The 18,622-nt window shown below is 41.5% G+C and overlaps 1 protein-coding gene across 3 annotated transcripts; it reads right to left on the bottom strand.

The window, feature by feature from the left end:
* Window positions 1–1,678: 1,678 nt before the first annotated feature.
* On the bottom strand, window positions 1,679–17,873 carry Cimap3 (ciliary microtubule associated protein 3). Of its 3 annotated transcripts, none has more exons than XM_048442333.3 (6): window positions 17,679–17,873; window positions 5,885–6,027; window positions 5,209–5,307; window positions 4,401–4,531; window positions 2,930–3,047; window positions 1,679–1,926 (listed from the first exon to the last, which is right to left on the bottom strand). In XM_048442333.3, exons 1-6 carry the CDS (start codon window positions 17,842–17,844, stop codon window positions 1,858–1,860), a joined length of 726 nt encoding a protein of 241 aa, XP_048298290.3. In that variant the 5' UTR covers window positions 17,845–17,873; the 3' UTR covers window positions 1,679–1,857. The 3 variants fall into 3 exon arrangements, with proteins under 3 accessions (XP_048298290.3, XP_048298291.3, XP_048298292.3); XM_048442334.3 differs by lacking the exon at window positions 17,679–17,873 and adding an exon at window positions 6,120–6,302; XM_048442335.3 differs by lacking the exon at window positions 5,885–6,027.
* Window positions 17,874–18,622: the final 749 nt, after the last annotated feature.

Raw genomic sequence — 18,622 nt, 5'->3', positions numbered from 1 at the left:
TTTTCTCTGAGTTTTCCAAATACAAATTAACTGGACATTGTTAGTATAATTCTTACTTGATAACTGTTCTTATTTATATAGCTTATAACTGTGTTAGAATTAAAAACCTTTAATATTTATTTAGGGAGGAAATGTTGTGGGATTTGTTTTTGCACAAATACTCTGAGACTGACAACAAAATTTACCTTGAATTACAGGGTGGAGTCAACGATTAGCTGACCAGAATTAGCCATAAGAGGTTTTGGAGGACTGAAATGGGGGCACAGAAAGTATTAGGGAGGGACTGAGACAGACACGAGGTCCTTTTAGATCTGGGAAACCTGGAGAGGCAGGGTAAATACATCATTCCTCTGTTGCCCTTTGGATCTATTAGGTTTTACCCCAATATCTGACTCCTGAGTTTTATTTAATATTATAACAATGTAAGTAATCACTTCACACATTGAGGGGAGAAGTAGCTGAGAAGGCAGACTCTAGAATTTGGGGTCAAATTTGATGGGTAACAGGAGCCAGCAGACACAAATGATCCATACATTTGGATCATTACCTTTGAGAATAAAATCAGTGGCTTGGTTCAGAAGGGTTGAGTTCTGTGGAAGGGAACTTATATATGCCAATCCTGTGATTTTGACACTAGATGAATGAAGAAAAGAAATAAAAACAGAGGACATGACTGCTTCTAGGTATGGTGGAGGAGAAGGTTTATTGTTGATGAAAAGGAGATCATAGCCAGAGGCAGGAATATCTGGGAAAGTCCAGAGTGAACACAGTCCTGAGCTGGGCCTTTTGAGGAGAAGGATGAGGGGATAGGGAAAAGCCAGATTAAGAGGCCAGGACTATAAAGGATAGACCAAAAAATGGGCAGGTAACCAAAAAGGCTGGATTATACAGGGAAGGGGAACCGAGCCTGGACTGGATAAGTTTAGGGTAGGGGGTGGGGTATGCCAGCCAGAAGGGTTCTGTAATAGGTAGGCACCTCAGCCAGCGGATTTTTTTTCTTTTTAACTTTTTGAGACAGGGTCTTTTTTGCTGTCCTGGACCTCAGTATGTAGTCTAGGAAGCTGTCTGCCTCTGGCTCTCAAGTATTTGGATTAAAGGTATGTGCCACTGTGGCCAGTTGCTGTGAATTCTTATTTCACACCCTAACATGTACTCGTAAACCTTCAGGGTTAATTTAAAGAAGGGGCACACCTACCTCCTTGTCACTTTGTGGAGTTTCTCTCAGACTTCAGCTTAGTTTATTCCTAGGATATACCCATTGTTTCTCACTCTGCCTGATACTAAGTAGGAAATCAGCACACAGACTAAAGAGGCCATGTCACAGGTAATTGGAACTTTTTGGGTTATTTGAGTTTTATGTCGATCTAGGAAAGAATAGAACCAGAAAATTTTCATTCTATATTAGGGAATTTATAAATCTTGGAAGGACATCCATAACATAAATGTTGTAACTTGAATTTAAAAATCCCATGCCTTGGGGGCTCAAATTCTATGTACGACCTTGACATGTACAGGCTAAGATCTACTTAGTGGCAAGACTAGTGGTAGGTAGAACATTCAAGACTGATGCCTGAGAATTGAAGGTAGTGGTTAAAGTATCCCTGGGTATTTCTCAAAAATGAAACTTCCTGGCTGGACACTCAACAAGCACTATTAGACCACAAACAAAGAGACAGAGTAGGAACATTCTGGACCAGTCTTTATGTTTTTGTAGGGTGACTGTGAGACCCTCGCTCCTCCCTGGATGCCGAGTTGGCAGACAAGAGGGCCCAAGAAACGCAGAAGTACAAGGGCAGTCCCATCCTCATTTCTGGAGATTCTGCAATCAGGAGAACTCGTGAAGACAGTGTCTACTTCTCAATTGTAAAACAGGCTAAAGTAGGCCACACGGTTCCGATGTTTTCTGAAGTCTTTGTCTGTGGACAGCTGCAATAAAAGAACATTGTCTAGTTTAGTATCCCAGAAAGAGTCCTCTGCTTCTGATCTTCCTGACTATGACGTGGAACCTCACAGTATAAAACCTGTGGCCTGGGTAAAGCCCAACCCAATAGGAATTGAGGTGTAGTGATTTGACATTCGTGATAACTGAGAACATTGCACTCTGGAGTTCATCATGCTAGGAATTGGCTACTTGGAAACTTTTGAGAAGTTGGTCAACATCTTGATGGCAAGGATTGTATGTTTAACTACTTGTTACCCATAGATCCTAACACATATATCCATATATTAGACATTTAACAAATATTTATGGATTTAATCCTAAATTCCACTAGGAAAAAAACATAAACCTAGAATTATGATAGCAAACCCATACTAAGTATATATTCTATGTACTATATGAAATGCTTTTTGCATATTATCTGTTAGTTAGCTTTACAATACGGCCAGATAAATTGTATTATTAAATTCATTTTAAAGATAAGAAAGTCAATACAAAGAAAAAGGCCTAAATATCACACAGGAAGGCAACACTGAACCCCTGTTTGAAGACAGGTAGTACCTTCCACGCTCTTACTCAGGATGCTCTCCAGCTCTCCAAGGATCTAACACACGCAATATGTCAGAGAGAACAATGAAGGAGGAGTCATGGATGTGGACTGTAGCTGCCCAGTCCCCTGATCGTTACTGTTCTCAGCATCTTCTTAAATCATATAGGACATTTTCCCATGTCTACCCTAAGGAATTAGCAGGTGCAGGTAATCCATTACCTAAGGATCAGATGAAATGTGATATTTGGCCAGTCATAATTGTCTATAAACAGTTAACGCAGATGAGTTTCCAAAACTATCCTCACATTGACATACACACAAAATATAACCTCAGGGGACCATGAACTTTTCAAAGTTTTCTTACAAACTTCTGGTTAAGAACAAATGATAATATAGGATAGTACTTGACAGAAAGGTGCATTAGCAGCCAATCTTATTACCTCAGCTTTTAGAGTTCTTTTTTCTAGACATGGAACCTGACACCAGTCTGGAGATCCAAATTTCATTGGCCAAACAATCTTTGGGGGTAACTTCTTCTCTGGATTGTATGTGCCAGGGCTAGAAATGAACATACAAATATGGTTGATGATGGACCATGAATTCCACCTTTCTTGGGAAAAACAAGACTAACCTTTCAATGTCAGGCAAATGTGAGTGTCATTTCTTATTAGGTTGCCAGTGTTAAAGAGAACCAACCTCAACATCCAAGTAAAAGATGACTCAAAAGTATTTCTATAACTCAGTATCCTTAGCTGAAAGACCAGGTATCTCAGGATTGTGAGTGATATGCGATCCACCATGGTGGTGGATTAGTACTGCCCACAATTTGAACTTGGTGAAATATATGCAGACACAACTTCTCTGCAATCTAGGGAGAAGCAAAGCAGAACCAGTTATTTTGGTTCTCAGTAATGAGATTATTTGTGAATTGCCTGTGTTTGTAAGGTTGTTGTAGACTCTACTGTAAGGATAGTTTAGATGGACATAGAATCAAGACTAATGCTTAAACTTCCTCAACAGAAGTTTGGAAAAGTTGTTTGCATTCTCTGGTTCTTGGATTTCTTGTCAGTTAAGGAAAGACTTTGATCATTTCCCCTGCAGTTGCATCTTGAGTAGGTTCATAGGCATCTAGACTAAACCCCACAGGCTTACAGGGCCCAGATATTCTAGCCCGCCCCTCTTCTGTGTTTACATTTCCCCCTTCTCACTGTACCCTAACCACGATCATGTCTTCCTTTTCTATCTTGTCAAATTTCTTCTCAACTTAAAGAATTTGCACTTGTTGTTCTTTCTGCCTGCGATGCTCTGTCTCCACATAATAGATTAAGTCACTTTACATGACTGGTTTAATCTATTTGCTCAGATCTCAGACCAAGTGACATTTGCTGAGTATTTTTCTTAGTAGCTTTAAACAAAGTCACCGCCAGCTCATCACTCTATCATATCATCATTCTGCTCTAATGTCTTCAAAGGACAGCACTAGTTTGCCACAGGTTCTGGTGTGCTCATGACAGTCTTAGCTTACAGCTACTGTCCCGAGGGAACTGTCACTTGGTTCCCTTCAGTCTTGGAAGTGTTACAGTTTGACTAATAAATTTTATGGCCAGTATTCTTATTACTGTTGGTATTTCCTTGAGTATTTAATTCTGATTTCTTTGGTTCTAACATGGACTCTCCAAGAGAGCAGGATCTCTGTTTGGTGGGCATATTGAATTATCTGTGGAAGCCTCTAAAGCACCTGACACATTAGTAAATGTCTATTGAATTAATAACCAATTCTACAACTCTACAGTACCAGAGAAATGAGAAATTAGAGGTCAAATCTTTAAAGATTTAGCTTGAAAAGTTTGGATGTAATTCCTGCTTTATGTACTTCTTTCCTATGAAATGCACAGTAAACAGGAGACATACCCAGGATAAGAAGCTCCCTTAATTTCAGTCGTAAATCGAGGCATCATGACATTAAATGGAGCAAAGCTTTGTTTGTATTTCTCATTGTAAGTAGAAACTTTTTGGTACATTCCTGGATATGGTGTCACATCCTGTAATTATAAAAGGATTGTGTTAGAGGTTGATAAGATACAATCTATATTATCACCAATTATTTAAGGTAAAGCAAAACAATCATTTCATGCTCTTTATAAGTCAGCTACAGTTCAGGGTGTCAAAGATGTAGAAATAGGCCTAAGTAGGCAAAAACCTAAATATGAGTGTGGTACACACACACACACACACACACACACACACACACACACACAGTATGGGTAAAGAATCAAAGCAAGTTGGTACAGTCCACCACTGGGAGATTTTTATAGTTAGTATTGCTAGTCCTTGACTGTCCAATAGGAGAGTAGGATCTTAGCCAGGGGCTGGAGCTCAGTGCAAGCACATTTGGTCTGGTATAGCCTAGGCTCAGAATTCATCAGTAAAAAGGAGAGAGACAATGATTTTGCTTTTGCTTACAGTTAGACTTGAAATCCAGTCAGACACAGATACACACACAATGAAAAAGTTGCAATTTGTACTTTAATTGACAAGATAGTGTGAAGTAAATAAACATAGCTTCCCTATTTTAGCTTTAGATCATTAAAGCCCTGTTCTGGGTCTATTTCTTCAGTGAACCGGTTTTCACTCTCCCCAGGTTACTTTCTGCTTGCAACGTTAATGCCTCAACTTTTTATGTGGCCACCTGGATCACCTTACAATCTCTGAATGTTACCTTGCTGACTGGCTTAAACCGCGCTGCTGTCCTGGCTCCAAGAACATAACCTTTCGTACTGGCTGGGATCCGAGACAGGTTGTGTGCCAAACCATTCCACTTCCAGTGGAAGGAAAAGAGGGAAGGAGGGGAGGAGAGAGAAGAAAAAACATCAGTAACACAATCGTAAGCGGGGTGAATTTAGAATGTCCCCATGTGAACTTCTCTGCAAGCCATTGCTGTTTTTTTTTCCTTGTCTTGATTCTTATATAGTCAAAACTGTACAGTTAAACAAACAACACAAGTAACTTTGCAGAGAAGTGTTTCTGGATAGATGAATAAATTGAGTTTCTGTGAATCCCAGTGTCTTCCATCTTCAGAGTCCTGTAACAGCTGAGTTTGCGTTTCAGGAAGAGGCAGCCCGAAGACTTGAACTAAGCAGGAAGAAACCGACATCAGCCCACAGGGATGGTGGAAGTGAAGATGGTGCAGGGATTACAGAAAGACGAGGCTTGCATTTAGTGGGGAATGGGAAGTGCTGAATTATGGTCCTGGACACATTGACTCTACAGCTGGTTGCAGACCGGGGCTCCTTTTCATGTGGGGACCCAGAAAAAAAAAGCCACACACAGAGTAATTTTTCTACAGAACACGTGTGTATCCCTCCATAGGAAACTGAGGGGAGGAGAATACTCACGTCCGTTTCTGAGTAACACCCAGGGCCTGTGAGGGGCGATCCCCTAAGAGGGAGAAACTTGTTCCCCAACCAGGTTGGGGGGTGGTAGTGAGGGAAGAGTTTCCTCTGCTGACGTGTTCCAAAGGAGTAACTATCCTCCTTCCCTAAAGATCAAGAGAAGAAACTCCAAGTGAGCTCATGGGTGGAGGGACGCACGGGGGCAGGTGGATCGGAGGACCCGGCTGCCTGCTCTTACGTGAACCAAGCGTAACTCCACGGAACGAGGGGGCCAGCTGTACGTTCTCCGTGTTCATCTCTCCTGGTCTTCTCACCCTTCCCCCGCTGTCTGTTCTGTAATCCTCTGCTACTCTCCTCACCTACTCTGCTAAAGCACATCGTGCACCTACTCGGGTTCGCACTGTGGCACGGTGTACTGCGTTGCCAAGGGGACATAGCGGCTGAGAGCCAGAGAGGTGGAGCCTAAGGCTGCTCTGAGTGCGCCTGCGCAGTAGATGGCCCAGCGCACCGGTCACTTCAGAGTCGGCTCCTAATTCAGTCTCTGGACTGTGGGTGGAGCCTGCTAGGCACAAGGTGGAAGGGCTGCGGGTGAGAGGGTAGCACGCTTCTTCGGAAACATTCACGAGAAATGCAGTGCTGGAAAGGTAGGGCCATGGGGTTCAGACCGCCCTAGGTCTGAACTAATGGGACCAGGAAAGCAGAAAACAGGCGGTAACTGTGTTGGCAAGAGATGTACAGCTGAACAATGGCAGGAGCAGAGAGGATGGGGGCCCGGGAGGGGAGCTGACAGCTAGGTCTCTATAAAGTCCGTCTTAGACCCATTTTTCTTTTTTCTCAAGCTAGAGAAAGAGAAGGAGGTAAGGAGGGAGGGAGGTACGTAGGTAGGTAGGTAGAGAGGGAGGCAGGGAGGGAGGATGAGAATGTGTGTGTGTGTGTGTGTGTGTGTGTGTGTGTAGGGGTGTGTAGGGGTGTGTGGGGTAGGAGAGAGTAGGGATGGGTGTGGGTACCAGGCTTCCAAAGGCTAGTGGCACTCAGTGGGATAGTAAGAGTGCGCTGGCACCGCAGAATTGCTTAAAACAATAATAAAAAATTCTTTAATTTCCAAGTCTTCGTGTCCTCATGATTCTATTGGTAGGGTTGCTGAGAATTTTAAAACGGTGGAAACAAAGCCATACAGTGCCGACTTCCTGGCTGACAGTATGAAAGGTTTGCATCACTGAAGATGAGAGCTGCCTAGCCTGTGGGCCCTCTCGTCCTGATGCAAGAAGAAAACGTCAGTGTGTGCTACACACCTTTAAACTTTGTCCTGGGCAGACACTAGCTCGCGTTTTCCCTGGACTTTAGGGTAGCTTTAGGAATTGTGCAAGTGTGGGCAGTAACTAGGCACACTGTCAGCTGAATGCCGCTCTTTGTCAGTTTAAAGATGATCCTGAGTGCACGTGTGTCTTAGGCTAGCCTTTTCTTTAGAGATAATTTTCCAGACTTATTTATTTTACTTTAGTGTGTGTGTGTGTGTGTGTGTGTGTGTGTGTGTGTGTGCGTGCGTGCAACCAAGTGCCTGGGGAGGCCAGAAGAAGATGTCAGATCTGCTGGAACTTGTGAGCACTGGGAACCCAACTTGGGCTCTTTGTAGCAGTTGTTGGCTACTGAGCTCCCTCTCCAGCCCAATTTTACAGATAAAATGAAAGTTTCTTTTTCTTTTCTTTTCCTTTTCTTTTTCAAGTGAAAGTTGGGCCCCTTAGTACAGACCTTTTATCCCAGCTATTCAGGAAGCTGAGGCAGGAGGATCACAGGTTCCAGGCCTTCTTTAGCTGCAGAGTGAGTTCAGTCTGTAACTAAGTGAGAACTACTTCAAAAGGAGAAATCAAAGGAGGGCTGGTGATGGTGCTTAGATGTGGAGAGAGTGAGTGCCCAGGATGCATGAAGTCCTAGGTTCATTTCCCAAAGCTACAAAACAAGGAGAACGATGCTATTTTGGAAAATTTCAAAATCTTTTTCAGTTGACACATAATTATAACTATTCATACACTGTTTTTGTATGTGTATATATTATGTGATATTCAAATCAGGAAAAACATATCCATTTCTCCAAACATTTGTCATCTCTGTGTTGCAAACCTTCAATTTCCTGTCTTCTGGCTGGAGAGAGCATTCTTTACCTAAACTTCACTGGAGGGATGCCCTTGGCCAGTATAACAGAGTGCTTAAACATCCTATAGTGCACTGCCTGGTTACTCAGTGAACTGCTCTGTGTAATGCATAATGTCCAAATGTCTGTCTACCAAAAAAAAAAAAATTGGGAAAAAGCCAGGAGTATTGGTGTACTCCTGAGGCTAGCCTGTGTTACATGGACTCTTGCTTCAAATGAAAACTTAAAAAAGAATTCTCTCTCTCTCTCTCTCTCTACCTATGTATCATCCATCTACTTATGCATCTATCTATATTATCTAATTATGTATCTATCATATATGTATGAATCCACGTATCTGTCATCTCTCGTCTATCTATCTATCTATCTATCTATCTATCTATCTATCTATCTATCTATCTATAAAAAAGAACTAATAAAGAAAACCAAGAATATGGAAGGTTGTTATAAGGAGCTAAGATTTAAAAAAGTATTTTTTTGAGAATTTCATACATGCAGACAATGAAATAAAATCATCATTTTTCCCATTTCCTCCTCCAACTCCCCCCCATACCTCCACTTTACCTCCCTCCCAGCTCTGTAACTGTATATTTTTTTTGACATCTCATTAAGTCCAGTTATGGATGGGGGACTGATCATTCGTTGGAGCACAGGGAAGTATCAGTTGCCATAAGGGATCTAAACCAAAATGGACTAAAACTTGGTTCTAAAAGTCATAGTATATAATTGACTCCAAGAAATCTATAAAAAATAACTTTTGTACTACTACTAATAAGGAAAATATAACTACATATTGGTATTAATTCGATAATTTTTACTTTTATTACTGTTTTAGGAAGTATTAATACATATTTTTTAAAATTAAACATTTTTATTCTGTTTTTGGTTTTTTTTTTCCAAGACAGGATTTCTCTGTGTAGCCCTGGCTGTGTTGGAACTTGCTCTGTAGATCAGGCTGGCCTTAAACTTAAGGATATGCCTGCCTCTGTCTCCTAGTGCTGAGTTTAAAGGTGTGAGCCATCACACCTGGCTAACATTTTTCTTCTTTTTTCTTTTTTGATTTTTGAGACAGGGTTTCTCTGTATAACAACCCTAGCAGGGAAGTTAGATGCTTCTCCTGATTTCATAGGAGCTAACAGCCCAGTTGAATTCTAAGAGAACAAGATGGACTGAATTGTTTTGAATAAAAATCATGTCTTTCCAGTAGTCTTCCATCAAAACTTCATCTCTTTATTGTTTATATTATTTTATTGACTCTGGAACTTTTAGCACTGATTTATCAAGGCCTTGAACACACTGTTTATAGGACACCTTTTTTTTTAAACTCTCAACCTATGTTGTAGTAAATACTAATATTTTCAACCTCTAATATTTTTGAGAATTACATTTGCATCATTAGTGACATAAAACATATCTTGCAAAGTACATTGAAAATAGAAAGCCCATCAATACCCATCATTGTTAGGCTAGCATAGGCAACTCACCAATACCCAGCATTGGTTGTCTAGTACAGGCAGCCCGTCAATACCCAGTACAGATATGCTAGTTTGCTTCAGATGAATCTAGCTGAGAACAGGGAATGAAAACTAGCCTGCACAAATAAAGTGGAGATTGCATATGAAGATACCAATGAAGAAGACAAATGCAGTGATACATTTACAAAATTACTCCCACACCTAAAGCTCGAAGAACATTGCAGCAGAGGGGGCAGAGATTGTAAGAGCCAGAGGACCAGGGACGTTGCTCTGAGATCACGTCTCTTAATAACATCAGAAGCTACACCTGTGAAGTCTCACCAACATGACCTCCCAAATGTGAGCAGAACAAGGCTGACACCAATGAACGTGACAAACTGGGAAAAGCCCACAAGGCTTCAGCCCTATACAAAGAACTCCAGGCATCTGAGTCCTCCCCAGGGAAGAGCATATCAGTTGGTTGTCTGGTGCAAATGGTTAGACCTGAAACATATACACAAGTAGCATTATATGGGCTCGACAGGTTATAGTTAGAAATATATATGTATGTACATATATATATATATATGTATGCAGTCACAAAAATGGAAAAGAGATCATACGTTTGAAGGAGAGCAGGGAAGGTTATATGAGAGGGTTTGGAGGGAGGAAAAGGAAGGGAAAAATGTAATTAAATTAAAATCTCAAAGCAAGAGTTAAAGAAAACAGAATATAGTGGAAAATGTAAAAATAATGCAAAATAAAAAACTCTAGAGAGAAGTAAAGGGAAGTGGGGAGGACCTGGGAGGTGTTGCGGAAGGAGAAATGTATTGTGTGAAAAGAATTTCTTTTTAAATTAAAACTTTGTATAAAGTTTAAGAAAAGCAATGGGATGCAATGGCTTCTGGAAGAAAAAGAGGGCACTAGTAGGAACAAGGTCTGGCCTTTATCATTATCGTAATAATGCAGCAAAGGTGCTTTCTTAATTTTGATAATGTACCTGATACTGTACATTATCAAAGGTACTGATAATGGAGGAAACTGGGTAAAATTTTGTGAGAACTCTCTCTGTATATTCCATAATATTTTCTATCTGAAATAAAATCCAGTCTGACCCTAAAAAAAATAAAGACAAAGAGAAGGAAAAACATATCAAGGAGGCACCATTACTCAGCTTATTCTGTAACCCTTGCAAAATCCTGATTGTAGTATTTGCATTGTAAGAAAACCTTTGTGAACATAAATAAAAAGAAAAAATGAAAAAAGTTGAACAAATCAAATGTAATCTGTCATTTCATGACCAAGTTGTAGAATTCAAGGTTTGCTGTAAAATTTAAAAGTAAAACAAATATAGTTTCTTATATTAACAAACTAAAATGTGATGATCTCAGTAGATAAAATATCATAATACCTCATAATCTGAAGCATAAATCATTTTGTAAATTAGGATAAGCTTCCTCAGTCTGATATTATTAATGATCAACATGTACAAAATGAACTTCATGATAAAAATATAAAAAATTTTAACCAGTGATCGGAAACAAGGATGACCATTCTTTCTGATATATATCAGAAATAACTGTATATATATGTATATATATTACAGAAATAACAAGAAAGAATGATGAAATATATAATCATTTGGCTGCCATGAGAGTGGACATTGGTAAGACATACCAAAGCCTATGAGTTCCCCGAGGAGCAGGATGACGGTGAAATATAAAAATGTTTTCTATGACAATTTTTTTGATATATCAATATAGCTAGGCTATAGTCTCTGATTATTTCATTAAAATTTTAGGATTTACTGTGAAGAGATTTTGGAGATATAATTAAATCCCTCATCAGCTGATTTCCAGTAAAGTTTATTCCTTGTAATCTGGATAGGGTTTTAAAGGTACCATTGAGAGACAGGGTACAGTAAGGGAAGAAGAATTCATCTGTGAACAATAGCATCAGTCTGTGGAGTGTCTCGGCCTGCCTACAATTTTTTTATTTTAGTTTTTTTCATTTTACATACCAACCCCAGTTTCCCCTCCCCTCCCCTTCTCCCACCTCCCACCTTCTCCCATTCCACCCCTCAGAGTATGACATCAGGCCTCCCTTGGGGAGTCAACAAAGTTTGGCATGCCAAGTTGAGGCAGAACAAAGAGCTCCCCAGCCCTGTATCAAGACTGAGCAAGATATCCCACCATAGGGAATGATCTTCAAAAAGTCAGTTCATGGACCCCAAATAAATGGTCCCACTGCCAGAGGTCCCCCCAACAGATCAAGCCACATAATTGTCACCCACATTCAAAGGACCTAGTTTGGTCTCATAGTTTCCCTAGCTTTCAGTCCAGAGCCCATGAGCTCCCACTAGCTTGGGTCAGCTGTCTCGAGGTTTTTTCCCCATCATAATCTTGACCCCCCTTGCTCATATGATCCTTCCTCCTGCTCTTCAACTGAACTCCAGGAGCTCAGCCCAGTGCTTGGCCTGCCCACATTTGCACTTCCTTAGCCAGGTCCTTCAATCTAAAATGCACCCAGGTTGAGGATCTTCCTGCAGATATCTTTTTAAAGACAGTTAAGCATTTGAATGGTAAGGACAGACTGGATTGAAAGACACTGCTGAAACATGACAATGGAACACAGCATAAATTCATGGAGAGGATCCTAGATGAGATAGGGTTATGACAGTTGGAGGAATTCAACAGTGTATGCATGAATTTAAGGGTAGGGCTGTCCTGTTGCTGTTTTGCAGAGCAGAAGTGTCATACAGATGAGATCTCTGTATCTGCTGGGAGTTTCACTGGAGGTTTTCAGGAGGACTGGGTACCATGTCATAAAAAGTATATTCAAAAGAACACACACACACACACACACACACACACACACACACACACAGAGAGAGAGAGAGAGAGAGAGAGAGAGAGAGAGAGAGAGAACACAAGACGTCATCATACAATTGAAGAATTGGGATAAAAAGGTTGTACAACTTTTCTTTCGGTTTGAATTGTTTCAGAGTAGAAATTTGAATGAGCTAGCATTGAGAAAATGAGAAGCCTAGCCAAGATGTCAGAGAAGAGAACAGCAGCAAAGCATTGAGGCCTAGAGCATTCAATACAGAACCACTAAAATGTGTGGCCATTGAGTGCTTGAAACATGGCTAGTCCGAGATAGTGAAGCTGTGTTAGTCAACACTCTTTAGTTGTGACAAAATGCCTACAAAAAGGAATTTAAAGGGAAGATATGTTTGTTTTGGCTCATGACTTCAAGCTTTTAGCTGTGGTTACTGAGCTTTGCTGGGTTGGGCCTGTGCAGAGGCAGGATGTTGTGGCAGACAGCAGGTGGAGAGCAAAGAAGTTGGGGTCTGGGGATTAGGAAGCAGGGCCAAGTTATGTTCTTCAAGGACATGTCCTCAATGACCCACTTCCTCCAACTAGACCCTACTTCTAAAGTTTCCAGAACTTGTCTGTGGCCCATCAAGCTATGAAGTCATGGTTGTTTAAACATATCCATGGGATCAGAGCCCTCATGATCCCGTCAGCTCCCAAAGGCCCTGCCTTTGAGCACTGCTCATTGAGACCAAGTCTTCACAGGAGCTTCCAGGCAGTGTTTCAGGTCCCAACCATAAGTGAAACACAGACTATATTTTAAAAACACACTGGACAAGATGTAAACTATCAGACTAAATTTTGTGCTGATTATTTATTGAAAAGATAGTGTTTGGGGTAAATCAATACATGATTAAAACAAACTTCTTGTGTTTTGTTCTTTTAATTTGGCTACTTGAGAACTTAAAATTATATACACAGCATATGTTATATTTTTGTTGGATAACTCTGACCTAGAGTTAATAAGGTATTGTTACAAAGTAGTAAGAAAATCAGTTCATTTAGTAGAAAATGAACAAGACTTGGGTTCTAACTTCACAAAAAGAGCACTCACATAATTGGGAAGTATATAAAAGTTGCCACGCACACGCCTTTAATCCCAGTACTCGGGGGGCAGAGGCAGGTGGATCTCTGTGAGTTTGAGGCCAGCCTGGTCTACAGAGTGAGTTTTAGGACTGCCAGGACAGCCAACGCTACACAGAGAAACCCTGTCTCAAAAAACCAAAACAAGAAAGAAAAGGTCCCTATCTGAGAAGCTATAGAGGCAGTCTGAAGCTGAGATGAGATAAACAGAGGGTAGCTGCAAACCTAAGGCTGATTGATAAGAAGGTGAGACAGTGGAAACTCCAGTCTGAACATCTGCTGGATGTGGCGTTTGAATGAGATGCCCTATAAGTGTTGGACATTTGAATACTTGCCCCCAGTTGGTAGCGTTTGGGGAGGATTAGACCTTGCTAGTGAAAGAATGCCACTGGGAGAGGACTGTGAGGTTTCAAAGACTCAGGCTGTTTGCTTCTTGTTTGTAGTTTGAGATGGGAACTCTCAGCTGTGCTTCAGCAGCCTGGTATTTCTAGTCCGCTATCATAGACTGTAATCTTCGGAAACTATGAGCCCAGATAGGCACTTTCTTCTATGAATTGCCTTGGCCATGGTGTTTTATCACAGTAAGAGAGAAGTAACCGACATTGGAAATGTAAATCAGCCATTAAGTTCACTCTAGACAAGTGGTGACCTTTGTAAAACTGACCATAGACAGCTCTAGGGCCCCTAATTCCCCCTCTTTGGCATTTTCTTGGCAGTAATGCTCACAACTGTAACGAAAGACATGTGCCAGATAGTTAAGAGCAACATTGGTAATAAAAGAACTAACCTAGAAACAAAAATATCCGCTACTAACAAAATTGAAAAATGAATCGTGGAATAATAATTTAAAGGACAACAATGAAAATGAGATGTAAAGCAATGGTAGCATCCTGGGGCTGGGGAGATGGCGCAGTCAGTAAAGTGTTTGCTATACAAATATGAGAACTTGAGTTCAATGCCTAGGACACACATAAAGGAGCATGGTGGCACATATTTGTAACTCCAGCACTGGGGAAGTAGAGACAGGATTATTCCTGGGGCTTGCTAACTGGCCAGCATGGGAGTTCCAGGCCAACTGAGAGTCTCTGTCTCCATATGTACCTGCACACATATATTCACCTACTCACATGAACACACACATACACAGACAAAATATTGAGAAAAAGCCTGGGGGTCACCCATCATCAAGGACACTTCTCTTTGTAGCAGACTGAGGCCATTACAAGAAAACACAACTGATCCATATATGGAGTTGTGGAGCCCAGTCACAATGGCGACATCTGCAAAGCACTCCTGCACCTTAGGCTCAAGGAGCACCGTGGAAGAGGAGGGCAGAAAGATTGTAAGAGCAGAGGATCAGGGAATTTTCTGTGAGACTGGGTCTCTTAGTAGTGTCAGAAACTACATGCATAAAGTCTAAACATGATGGATGAAGCGTGAGCTGAGCAAGGACAACACAATAAACATGTGAAATTGGACTGGGCAGGCTCGGGAGGCCTCAACTCTACACGGAACTACAGGCAGCAAAGGAATGCTGACAGGGGGAGAGATAGTTTCCTCCAAAGAAGAGCACTCACGTTTGTTATCCAATACCAACATTTCAGGCCTAAAACATACATACAAGTAGCATTATACAGATGGAACAGGTTATATTTAGGAATATATACATATATAAATATATAAATGTAGCAACGATGAATGAAAAAAGAGGCCATGAGTTTAAAAGAGAGCAAAGAGTTTACAGGAATGTTTGGAGGGAGGAAAGGGAAGGAGAAAATGATGTCATTTTATCATCTTAAAAATAAAAGAAATTAAACACAGGAGGCTGGAGAGATGGCTCAGTGGGTAAGGATGCTTGCCGTTCAAGAATGAGGACCTGAGTTTGGTTCCCCCATCACATCTATAAAAAGCCAGGCATGGTGCTCACACCTATAATCCCAGCACTGGAGAGAAGAGGATCACTGGGGCTTGTTTGGTATCTGGCTTAGTTGAAAAAATGGTGAGATCTGGGTTTGCTGAGAGAGCTTCTCTCCAGGGAATAGGATGGAGACCGACAGAAGAAGACCCCCAGCGTGTTCTCGTGGCCTCTAATGTGTGCCCCTCCTGTGTGCACACATGCATCCATATTTACACACATGAAACAAAGGAAAATCTTGCAAGGTAATAATACAGTCTCACTGTGTGGAATGAAGGAACTCAGATGAACGTTCACAAGACATGTAAGTCAATTGGTATGAAATTCCAATTCTATGAGTTAGGAGTCAGGACAGGTAGACCTTTGGAGGAGCAGGCGGAGAGACCATATGAAGGAAGTTGTCTAGTGATGGTATATTTCCATCTTGGACGGTGTGCTGATTATACCAATGAGCTCACCAATCACTTCACTATTGCTTTAGACCCCATTTAGTATATATTATACATCAATAAAACAATTTATGTCAATGTCTCTGAGCCAGATGTTCTGGTACCACCTTTGATCCAAGCAGCCTGGAGGTGGAAGCAGGAGGACACAGAGTTTGAGATGGGTCTGACCTAAATAACGAGACTTTGTTTCAAAGAACCCATGGAAAACCTAGTAAGTGAAACAACTCTGTTTTACCTGCTGTTCACTCATGACCCACCCATCCTCCCTTTTAGATATAAAGGAATTTTATCTACAAGTTACCCATGTTCAGGGAGTTATTTGCCTTGTCCTGTTACCAGAAGCTAGTGAGAAAGAAATATCTTCCTTGCTTGTTCATTTGTTCGTTCCCTTTTTCCTTCCTTTTTTTGAGACAAGGTGTCTCTATGTATCCCTGGCTGTCCAGGAACTTGTTATGTAGAGCAGGCTGCTCAGAGATCTGCCTGCTTCTGCCTCCTGAGTACTAGAATAAAAGTGTGCATCAGCATACCTGGCATTATTTTAATTTTTTTAATATTGTTTTATTTGGTTTGGTGTCCATTTGTAAATCTGCTCTAATGTTCATATGAGATAAAATTTAAACTTTTTTGACCCAATTTTATTCATTGTTGATAGGAGAGTTCAGCCAATCACATTCTGTTTTTGGGGTGTGCCGCCATTAGGCTAAAGCTTGCCTATAAACCTAGCAAGCGCGCTCCAGCTAGCTTTCTTTCGCCTGGCTCCTGCGTCCGGACGGATCGTTTGGATTCTGGTGTAAGCTGTTGTAAGTCTTACTTCTGTTTATTAAAGCTGTATATTTTGTATTAAGATAGTCTGGGGACTTTTCATTACCAATCGCCCTGCGGCTTCACACTGTAAAAAAGAATGTGCAAGAATCCAACTTCATTGTCCTCTAAAGTATTTAAGGCTGAGCATCTGTTTGCTGGCATATGCGACATAATATCAGAATTCAGTTTTCTTTTGAAAACTAAAATCAGAGCATTATATATGAGCTTAGGAAGTTGCGTGATATAGATGGCTACTGATTAATTTAATCATAGAATCAGGAAAAGAACACCATGAAGTGATTTCTCACCCAAAGCAGGCCTTAGATCTGAACAAGGTTGGAGAGCTCTGCTCTAGGGAGTAAAAATGCTGCTTCAGGATAGGAGTCCAGAGAAAGTGGACAGAGAGGAAACAGATGTCCTAAGGCCTCGCCTCCCCTTCGGACTTTCTTAAATGTCAGATTGCCATTCAGTAGTAACCGTTGAACAAGGGCTCTGAAGTCTCTCAGACTGGTGTGCACTAAGGATTGGTTTGTGTTTCCTAGCTTCCTGATCTTGTGGGAGCTACTCAAGAGGCCTATGGACTATGGCAGGGGCCATGTTCTTCCTCCAAGGGCCGCCATGAGACTGTAGGAGTCCCCATAGGGGCAGATCATGCAGAGTGAGCATAAACTTGTTAATGCACAGCTGGATTCACCCTTCCAGGGCACCTGTCGGCTCCAAGGGTATTTTTGTTCTAATTTTTCTGCTTGGGGAATTCTCTTTGCCAAGGCTTTTGGCACAATTAGCAGAGGTTTCTTCTTTTGCTCACCCAGGACCAGGTTCCTCCTGTCGTCCTCACGTGATTTCTACCCTGTCTTTTTTAATTTTTAATGATTTAATTTGACATACTAGCCCCAGTTCCCCCTCCCTCCACTTCCCCTGGCTCCCACCTCCCCCATCTCAGCCCCATCTACTCCTCAGAGGAGGGAAGGCCTCTCTTGTCTGTCTACCCTGTCTTGTTGTAGTTTATCTCCTACCATGAAGGGATTTCTTTTCTCCGTATACTATATAATGACGAGCATCATTACCAATACGGAATTTCCAAAGGAATGGATGGTTTTGCCGTGTGACTTCGCTGTCTTTGGTCTTGTCAGGCAGGTCATCTGTCTTAGGGTTTCCAGATGTCTCGAGAGTTTTGGACCACAGTACATGGGAACTTTCAGGAAGCGTGGGTTCCACATTTACTGTCTGCATGAGACACTACTCGCCTGATGGGTTTTTAGCAAGAAAATGAGGGGTTCTCTCAAGACTGGCTGCTAAGCAACAGCCCTGCCCTAGAAGTTTCGCTTCAAGTCATTGTGACATTGTTTCCTGCAAAGCAGCATTGTGGAATAAAGGCAGCTGGAAAGCCTGATTGGAGTGGTAAGTCTATTGTGACTTACTACTTGTAAGTGACCAACAACAGGGTCCTGGGCTCACTCCCTTCAACTCTGGTATAACTTAATGCGCCCTGTTTATTTCTACCACGAGGGGTTTGTCCTCACTGTAACTGTGCCTGAGAAACTCTTCCCAGGTGAGAAAATTGTTGGCTGTCTTTGGCTTTGGTTAAGATCTTCCCACAAGAGTCATTGTCTAGGACTGGATAAGCCAAAGTATTGCTATTCACTGGGCACTTTGAAACAAACTTTTGTCTTCTTCATTTCCTTTTTTATTTATTGTTCAATATGGCAGAAGCAAAATATCATCCCCCCTGTAAAAGGAGATTAGTCTTCCTTACCGCTCTGCCTTTCCCACTTTGAATGGTACCTGGCGTGTAGTAATAGAAAGTGCTTGGAGTTTCTGGTGAAGGGTTAGTATCCAGAGAGAGGACTGCCTATCAGTTGCCAGCGCTGTCGTCTCTCATGAGATCTCTGTGATTGGTGTTAGGGGATGCAGTAAAACAGTAGATAAGGCTCCAAGCTGTGGTTGCCTGGCTCTGGTTCTGGCTTTACAAAGGAACCAAGCTTCTCCAGGTCTTGGTTTCCAGGAAACA

The sequence above is a fragment of the Myodes glareolus genome, chromosome 17 (genome assembly GCF_982192425.1).
Source record: "Myodes glareolus chromosome 17, mMyoGla1.1, whole genome shotgun sequence".
Taxonomy (NCBI): domain Eukaryota; kingdom Metazoa; phylum Chordata; class Mammalia; order Rodentia; family Cricetidae; genus Myodes; species Myodes glareolus.
The sequence above is the reverse complement of the archived record's forward strand: the minus strand, read 5'-3'. Positions and strand labels throughout refer to the sequence as shown.

What these genes read in the sequence shown, in the direction of transcription:
- Cimap3 (XM_048442333.3), bottom strand. Translation starts at nt 17,844, where the DNA reads ATGCAGACAGTAAATGTGGAACCCACGCTTCCTGAAAGTTCCCATGTA. An exon ending in CCTTTGGAAATTCCGTATTG is followed by an intron (nt 6,028 to 17,678) that starts GTAATGATGCTC and finishes CTTGATCTTTAG; the next exon opens with GGAAGGAGGATAGTTACTCC. An exon ending in AAGGGAGCTTCTTATCCTGG is followed by an intron (nt 3,048 to 4,400) that starts GTATGTCTCCTG and finishes GTTCATTTCTAG; the next exon opens with CCCTGGCACATACAATCCAG.